This window comes from Neopelma chrysocephalum, unplaced genomic scaffold (genome assembly GCF_003984885.1).
Source record: "Neopelma chrysocephalum unplaced genomic scaffold, ASM398488v2 Primary Assembly neopelma1_96657, whole genome shotgun sequence".
NCBI lineage: Eukaryota > Metazoa > Chordata > Aves > Passeriformes > Pipridae > Neopelma > Neopelma chrysocephalum.
Window position 1 is genome coordinate 944,304 of NW_020925302.1, and position 9,382 is coordinate 953,685.

A 9,382-nucleotide genomic window follows, 5' to 3' on the forward strand; every position below is an offset into this window, starting at 1 on the left:
TTTTGAAGTTCTTTTATGTATATTACACTTTTCAGCCAGTTGTGTCTTGTGTCATGTTCCCTTCAGCACGTGGACTGGGCGTACATTACATTTGGTTGGTTTGTTTTCTGGAGATGTTAAATACCATCTTCTGAATACAACTCTCACAGGTTTGATTCCCATTCTGGTTCCTGGTCTGTGTGATCAAGTATCATAGCTGGTTCTTTTTTTTCTTTTTTTCTCCTCCCTCCCTTATTTTGTCTGTGAAATGGGCAAAATAATCTACAATAGTTTTTCAAATAGTACTTTTATTCAGGAGATATTTGCATATTACATAACTCAGAGTATCAAGTTGCAGCATTTTGGTCAATAATGTACTGATTGTGCTTCGCTATTTCATTTCCTTTTGCACACTGTCCAAATCTGCCACTTTCTTTTCGTCCTCTTTATTATCATATAGGTTTATGTCCAAACCTGGAATGGACAGAATCTTTCCATGACTATCATCCGAGATGAGTACCCAGCCAATCCCATGGTTCTTCGAGGTATTAATCAGAGAGCTGCCTTTCAGCAATATCAGCCAGTAGTGATGCTCCAGAAGGGCTACACAATACATTGGAATGGAAAAGCTCCAAACGTCACCTATCTATATCTCATTAACTTCAACAAGTATGTTTACTTCTTTTCATGTCTGTGATCAAAAAGGCACATTTAATGTGTGTGAGAGTTTGCAACCATGAAGAAGACTGAAGCTGGCGTTAGGGTTTTTTTTTCTTAATTATAAATACTAAAGTATGAAAAGCAAGAGAATAAGCAGTAGACCTGCACCTGAAGTTAAATATTTGTCCAGTACACTGTTTTTAAGAAAAAACCTTTAGAGAAGAAAATGTATAAATACTGAAGTTGAGCAGAATTAGGGTTGAATAGTTTATCATACTTGATTTTGTTGTCAGATAAACCTACTAAATGTCTATGAAATATAAAAAACAGGTTCTGAGAGAATCAGAGTTACTATAACATTTAATGAAAGACCGTGCACAGAGGGAAAGAATCATAGAATCAGCCGGGTTGGAAAAGACTTCTGAGATCATTAGGTCCAACCCTTGATCCACTACCACTGTGGTTACTAGACCATGGCACTAAGTGCCACATCCAGTCTCATCCTTAAAACCTCCAGGGATGGTGAAGACTTCAGGTAGAGAGGGGAAGAAAGATCTTCTTGTTGAGGGTTTGGGAACTTTTGTGTTCCTGTTGCTTGTTTTTGAAACAATCTGTTTGCTGTGTATTGACATCTAAACTGTTCCTACAATGATTCATACATTTTACATTGTTTTTAGGAATGACTGGATTCGTGTTGGTCTTTGTTACCAACCAAATACAGATTTTGTTATAGTTTTGGAAACCTTTCAGAGGCGGTCATCTGCTCTGTCAAGCAAGGTAGAGCGCTACATGCCTGTCTCTTCGATGATGGAGCTTGAAAAGAATCGATCAGACAAGAAGTTTTACTTTGACAACAGTACTGGGTAACTCCTTGCAACTTGACCCTACTAGAAGATGTTATTTAACCTTAAAATGTCCAGTTTGATAGTGTTAAAAGCAACTGATTGAGACACCTGCATAAGAGGAAAGCTGTAGTGATGGAGCCTAAAGCCTCTTTGAAAGAATATTTCTCTTTATATGTCTTTACGTCTCCAAAGTGCAGTGGTTGTCATTATAATACTTTTCAAGAGAACTGCAGTTGCCAGTGATATTTCCTACCCTATGTCTGGAGAAAATGTGGTATCTGGTGTGCTGCAAAGCAGTGCTTTTCAGGAGCTAATTTCTTAGTCTCAAAGAAGATTTGTGCCTTCTTGTTAAACTGAACATTCTAGAAATTTCCAAGAAGCTTTCTCTTCCAATAACATTTAAAAACTGTATTTCTAAAAATCCTAATCTGTTTTCAGCTGTCTTAAAAGAACATAAAAAACCTATTCTCTCTTTCAAAAGTACTTCTGACAGTGGCCACTGAGATCCTTCTGAGAGATTTAAGATATGGTCAGCTTTCAATAAATGCAGTCCTATGTACATCACTTGTGCGTTTTGCAAACATCGATCTTAGACTTTTAATTTGTTCTCTCATTTATTTTGTTCTCGTCTGCTACTGTGTGTGTAATACATATGCACATGAATGTAGTTTTTGAAAAGACATTTATATTCTTTGTTTAAGACCTGCAGTGATAACTCGAATACGTAATAGAAGAACTGCCAGTCTCTGTGTACCATGAACTACGTGTACTACGCCCTAAATTGCATTTCTAGGCACTTGCAATAGCACAGTTTCGTTATCTAGTGCTGGTACATGAAGCTGAATATCCAAGCAATTACTGCTGCATGTCTGTAAAGATGTTATGACCAAAGAAAATATATATGCTCTGCAGTTTGGTTTTTGCATCCTGCAAGCCACTGATTTGAGGACTTTGCTTCTTTGCAAAGCATCTGCATTCATATTGATGTCTCCTTTAATTGTTGGAAAATTCAGGTATATCATTAGAGACTTCCTAGCACTAGTAAACTGTAAGTACTTTGAAAAAGTTTGGATAGCAGTGCAGGAGTGAATATATGTGTTTCTGAAAATCATGAAATATACCTGTTAAGGTTTAATATAAATACCTCTATTTCCACTGATTAATTTAGATTATTTTTCCTCTTTTTGTTAGATTACTGTTTTTATTTCTTCAAGCCAAATATAATAGGGATGGTCACAGTTATTGCTCATCTCAGGGATGTGAAAGGATCAAGATTGTGACCAAAGATTCAGCAAAAGGGATAAGTAACTGCATGGCAAAAGCTTACCCGAAGTACTACCAAGGACCAACTATCATAAAGCAGATGCCAGCAAAAACTACTGTACCATGTACAAAATGTGGCACAACTCAGGTAAAATAAAATAAGCACAACTTTTCATGAACTGTAGATGCTCTCTACTCACTTTTAGTCCAAATTTCAGTCTTTCATCACAGAGTACTGAATTTACCAGTTTGCACTGGTCACACTATTAATATCTGTATGCCAGTTGGTGGGAAGTCCATCGTAGTTTTGTTCTATTTGTCTTTTGTTCACCTCTCACTCAGTGCTACAGAGGAGAAGCATAGGTAGATCTGATGCCTTGCACTTCAGTATTGTCTGTGCTCCATGGAGGATGTAGAATAGGTTTGCTGCAAAGATCTATGACCAACCTTCCTCCTCTATTTTTGGATCTCTGCTTATTAGCATGAACTTGAAATTGGATTACTAGTACCATAAATAATGCCACTGACATATGGATGCTTTTGCTTTCTAGCACGGGCTTTCTGTTGTAAAGTGGCATGATAAAATGTTGAAGACACATCAGTAATTAACTGTTTTGTTTGATATCTAGATGGTATTCACCAGTGATCCTCACAAAAACTACCTCCTTGTGCAGATTAATTCATGTGATGCAAAAGAGTCAAGCAGGGGTCAGCAAGCATTTATATCTGTAAGTATTCTTTATGGTTTTCTTCTTAAATATCATTTTAGCAGTTTGTATTATAACAGTTGTACAGCTCTACATAATGTTTACCTCAGTTTTCTTCACTTGAATGAAAAGATGGTTCATTGTTTAAAAACCAAACAGTCGAAAAGTTGATGTTTTACCTCAGAAAGCAAGGCTTCAAAGCTCCATTTTGTATTTGAATCCTTTTGTTCTGGAGAGAAAAATGTTCCAATAAGGGAGAGTTTAAAATCTGAAGTTTCATATTTAAGTCTGTGTGGGTATACATTTATGTCTGTTTTTAGAAATACACAAAACACACAACCTAACAAGCTGTTGGTTAAATCCATGTTGTTGAAATTATCCTTGTGCTAACAGATTAGCGAGTTAATGGGATGGGTCATGCAAGTCACTAAACTTTGCTAAAATCCTCAAAATGACAATTACTAAAGAATCTATAGAGATTTCTGTATTTGTTCTAATGTGGCCCCAATAAGCCTAGTGAATGTAACACTGTATAAAAAGTAGTTTAATTTGACTTTTTGCATGCTGAAGGAGACTTGCACATGATGCTGAAATAGCATTTGCAGACACCCTTGCACCACAGAGCTTAGTCTGCATGTGCCTTTCATTCTTCAGTGTCAGTGCATTGGCTTGGTTGAATTATCCAGGCAGACAAATGTCATGTGAGTAGCATAACCTTAGCAACTGCAAACTTCTACAGGAATGTGTTTGCCATATCCAAAGCAGTAAGAGCACTCACTAGTTAGTGACTGGGCTGTTTTAGGGTCCAATTAACTGCACTATTGTCCAGAAGTCCAGGTGGTTCAGAATCTGAATTCTGTCTTCCTGAAGCAGGAGCGGTGATGGAGGCAGGTATCAAGTCACCCACAGTATGCAATATCTCTGTAGAAGCCAGGGACTTAAGGCTCCTGTGTAATTTTAGAAGTCCCAGTGGCAGCGTCCTCTCAAGGAGAAAATTGAAGAGATGTTAGGGAAAAGCAAGTATTTGTAAGGAAATAAGTATACCATTGTGTCTAAACTAGAATAAGATTAACACTGAATGTAGTAGAATTGCTCTTTGATTCATATTAACTTTAAGAAAGGAAGAAAAAGGTTTTTTTCTCTCTCTTTTTCCTCCCATTCAGGTCAATGACACCATGTTTTCCTTCAAGGATAATGGTATACTTACTGTTATAATAGATGCCTGCACTGGCATGGTGTTGGGAAACAAATTATTTTCTGGAGTAGACATTAAGCATGTAGATGGATATCTAAAATCTGGAATTCCACAAAGGTATGCGTAACGACCATTTATTTCCAATATGTCCTGTACGCTGTAGCTCTGCTCTCTGATGAGGATTTCACATAATGGTGTCTATACAGGAGCACTGAAAGTGACCAGAAGAGATATCTAGGTTGAGGGAAAAGGGCAAACACAGGAGCATGTTAACAGACAGTTTAGCCTTATTTAAGAAAATAAAACAAATTGTGAACATTTTTGATTTTCTGGTGTTGCCTGTCTTTCACCTTGCTTTCTTAACTAAACATGATGTAATAACGCTTCTTTGCATAAAACAATAACTTTTTGTTTAATAAGGATACTGGCAAGGACTATGTGAAAGATATCATATTGTTCTCTCCCTATAGGGAGAAAATTGCTTATTGTTAAAGAAAGATAAAGAGTTGGTGTCAGAAAAAAAAAATCACCATTCTAATATGCTAATTAGGGATTAATATCTAAACTTAATTTTTTGATACAAAATATTAAACTGTGTTTAAATACCACTTTACAGTGATTTTGAAGTTACATTTTAAAGTCAGTTTAAAAAAAAATAATTTTAGTACTGCTTTCAGAAAGGGTTGACTGTTTCCATGTCATGAGTACCTTAAAGAAGTCGACTATGAGACCAGCTAGCTGTAAAGGCATGTAGCAGAATATTAAAAAAATGTTGTGTTTATAACAGCTGCTGTCTCTGCACTGTTTCTACTGCAGGTCTATTGTTCTACTGAGCACAAGAGGTGATTTAGAAATTCCTAACAATTTAGCAGAAGCCTTAATGTCCCTGGGGACAGCGAAACCACCTTATCTTCAGAGCAAAGGTTGGTGGAAATTTCGCACATTTTCTTTGACACCACCTTGGTCTGTGTGTTTATGTTGGCATGGTGGGTTTCTCATGGGGTGTGTGTAAAGGATGCAGCTGGCGGTGAGTGGTTGCCAGTTTGCACTGGTGTGGGCTTCTGCATGTCAGCTCTTGTTGGGAGGGGAAGAAACGTCTTGTTGATGGGGCAGAAAAACCTTCCCCTTGCTCCAACAGGCATTGTGTGAAGCAGAAACAGAGAAATTACTGTGGCAGTTCTTAGTGCCTGTGGATTATACAAAAAGAGTCCTGGAGTTTTTTTGTGAAGCTTGTATTTTGTGCCTCACCCAGCAAATCTATTTTTAAACAATCTCCTGTGCCTAGCTAGTGTTTCCTATTCTAACAAAATTTGAAGCTAGAAATGAACAGCTCTTGGTATTCTGAGGGATGATGACTTTATAAAGCCACATGGGGTAGCTCTCGCCCATTCAGAGGCTTGGCACAAGTTGTGTCTCAGAAAGCAGGTTTTCTAACTATCCAATTAGCTGTGTTTTCAAATTAAGATTTCAGACTATTTCATACTGTATATTGAAACAGGAAATTGCGAATCAGTATTTCCTTGTGAGGTACATGTGTAGCTGAGAGTGGATTAATGTTCTGAATAATGTGGGGGAGAGAATTTCAAAGGAGCATGCCCTTTTCTTCCTAATCGGTCGTGTATTGTGCTTCAATGAGTTTGGCTGGTTTAGTAATGCTGAGCTGTTTTTGTCACAGGAAGCCTGGCCTTCCTGGGCTTCAGAGGAAGCTTTAAGCCATCCTGGATTAAGCTGTTTACTGGTCCTGCTGGGCATGGGCTCGTTCAGATAGAAAAGTATATCCCTTTACAACTGGAAGAGTATGGCTGTGCCAGAGCAATCAAAAGCCGACGGAAAGACCTCGAGCTTCTGAAGAAGGCTACAAGATCTCGTTAAAGACTTAAGATGTACATAAAAGCTGGGGAAAAAATGTGAACTAACTTATTTTTTAATTTATGGCATTTTAAACTATATTGTTATCCAAGTAAATCATGTTATTGTCTGACAGATGTTTGCCAGCATTGACTGCTTGAATGCCAATCTGTGCACCTTCTAGTTGTATAAAATATTAAAGAATTTATTAGTATTTGTATAAACAGGTTTCAGAGATTTTTCAGATGTTTGTATTTACTGTAAACAAGTTCATTCTGTTTATTACTCCTTTTGTATGTAAGACGGTGTTCATAAAAGCCTTAAATTTTTAATAACAGATGTTGGAGTGCATCTTGGGTTACTTGAATGATTTACATTAATGCTACCATAAGCAGCTTGAATTGATCATTATAACTTACACATTTTCCCTCAGCTGTTTAGGTGTTTTTTTAAGAGTTAATTTAGCAGTCAGCTTAGTTACATTCTCAGTCTGCTTTCCAGGATGTTAAAACCCAATTTACCTTATGCAGGTAGCTGATTCAAGGGGTTTTAATTGCAGTAAAATTTTTGCTTTCTGTGTGAAAGATGGAGGGGGGAATTCAAAGATCCAGCCTGGGGCTGGGTGAGGATTGTGTACCATGCAACAGAGTTTTACAAGGCTATGTGTACCAGCATGGCATGCAGAACAGGAAATTACTACTGTTCTTTAGGATCATTGTTTATTATTCCCGCTGAAAACACAGGTGTGTCTGTGAAAGTTATTGTAGTAAATAGTCTAGATTTTAAGGCTGCAGTCTCGAGTACAGTTTGACTTCAGCTGAGTCTTTTAAAGCTTGTAGCTGGAAGGGCAAAGCTGAGATACTGTTAATCTCAATTTGTTAGGAAACTAAGTTTCTACTCTTGCAGTAATTTTTTTTTTAAATTATTTGATAGGCTGTCTCAGCTTTAACTTATAAATAAACTGAAAGTGCTCTCAGTTCATTCAGGCATATATCTTCAGTTCATTCAGGTTATATCTTTTGCCTTAACTTTGATCCTTTTAGTATACTCATGTTGTTAATTCCTATTGACTTTATATTAGGTCTGTTTGATTTCTTCTGGTTTTGTTGCAATTATTTGGCCCTTTCTGCAGATAGCATGAAAATCATTTAGATGAACAGAGGCGCAGCTGCCCCTTTTTAGGATCCTGGTCTTTGAAATGAAATTTCAGGGACTGTAAAGATGCATTTTCAAATAGGGAACAATAGGTGCCATAGAGCTAAAATGTAACCCTAGTTCTAATAAAACTGACATAATTCCTTGTATATTTTCTCATTCATTTTACATGTGTCTACCATTCAGAGACTCTTTGTGCTTTGAATTCAAAATGCAGTGGCTGTTGCAAATGAGCTATATGCCTGTCTTCTCCAAAGAGGTTGAAAAACTGTGGGGATTTTTTTTTTGTGCTTTAAAGGAGAGGAGGCACAGTAGCAGACCTATTATTCTGTTCAGTTGAAATATGCTACCTCAGTGCTACAATTTAACTGCCTGGTCTAATGTAGTTTCCTAAGTGAGAAGGGAGGGGAAAGGAGCACAACAAAAGAGATGAAGTTAACAAATAGATTACTGACATTATTTTTATTGTGAAACCAAGCCAAATGGATGATTGTGTATTTTGCAGTTGCTTTAATGTTCTGAGTACAAGTTGGTCTTGTAATGTTTAAAAAAAACATGTCATTTTGTTTGGGGAAGATGTGGTAAATCTTTGACTAGTTATAATGTTTGGTGTTATTAATGCAGGGCAACATGATTTAAATGCTCTGAGTGCAGTAGTGATAGTGTTTGGGGATTAAAATGGCTTTAACACTTCCTCTGTTTTGTGGGTTATGCTCAGCAAAGAAATAATGATGAGGTAGTGACCCTCAGGCTTGTGAAGTTGGCCATTATTTATGAAATTCTGCTGTTCTAAGCTGTCTAGTAAAAATTGTCCTTGGAAGTCTCAAGAATATTCCGATGTAGGGCTTACAGAAGAACAATTTGACCTGAAGTTGAAGTATTGTCTTTTGGTGTAAATTTAAACACTTAATAAATAACATAAATAAATTCTTACATCTGACAAGGCAATAAAAGTTTAGATGTCTTCTGTTCTTGTATCTAGTGATTTTATAATATATACTGTGTGAATAAGATAAACTATTTTATTTCAAATACCAATTTATCTATGAAATTTTGGAGCATATCTTACTCTTCTTTCCCAGTATTCCTAACTTGTCTCTGAATGGAGACACTGATGGTGACTGAAGTTATGGGCCTGTCTCAAAACTCAGGCATCTCTTAAGTCCTAGCTGCTGAGTGTAGAGTAATTTCAGCTTGCAAGGGCGAGCAGTGCAGCACTGTTATTGTCTCAGGGGCTTCCTGTCCATGTCTTTAACTACCTGATGGGGGAGCAAAGAAGATGGACCCAGCCTATTCTCGATAGTGCCCATTAGAGAACAAGAGGCTGTGGGCACACATTGAAATGCAGGCAATTCCACAAAAACAGAAGGAAAGTTTTTATATTGAGTGGGTGGTCAAGCACTGGAACTGATTGCCAGAGTGGCTGTGGAGGAGAAGCTTTAACTAACCCTGCTTTTGGGCAGCTTATGTCCTGGGCCCTCTCTAGCAGTGCCTGCCAGGCTGATGCTGTGGTTGTGGGCAGTAAAAATCACTAGTGTGCTTGGCCTCTCTTTTCAAGCACTCCAGCCACCACAGCCTGCAAGGGCTGAGCCACCCACTTTTCATGTCTGAAACTCAGAGAGACCTTAAAAGTGAGGCATCTCTGCCCCAAACCCATTCCAAAAGGCATTGTAATTTCCTCTTCATGCTCAGGCTTTGTATACAAATAGATTGATTTCCATTCCTTGCTC

At 37.5% G+C, this 9,382-nt stretch overlaps 1 protein-coding gene across 5 annotated transcripts in view; it reads left to right on the plus strand.

Annotated features, from left to right (window-relative positions):
- Positions 1-8,600, plus strand: part of CEMIP2 (cell migration inducing hyaluronidase 2) — a 55,601-nt gene extending 47,001 nt beyond the window's left edge. For all 5 annotated transcript variants that reach the window (XM_027708964.1, XM_027708962.1, XM_027708960.1 and 2 more), the window contains 7 exons: positions 440-648; positions 1,317-1,502; positions 2,676-2,895; positions 3,377-3,475; positions 4,618-4,766; positions 5,466-5,572; positions 6,325-8,600. In XM_027708964.1, the coding sequence (XP_027564765.1) occupies positions 440-648; positions 1,317-1,502; positions 2,676-2,895; positions 3,377-3,475; positions 4,618-4,766; positions 5,466-5,572; positions 6,325-6,521 (1,167 nt within the window). In that variant the 3' untranslated portion in view covers positions 6,522-8,600. The remainder of the gene's footprint in view (positions 1-439; positions 649-1,316; positions 1,503-2,675; positions 2,896-3,376; positions 3,476-4,617; positions 4,767-5,465; positions 5,573-6,324) is intronic.
- The last annotated feature ends 782 nt before the right edge of the window (positions 8,601-9,382 follow it).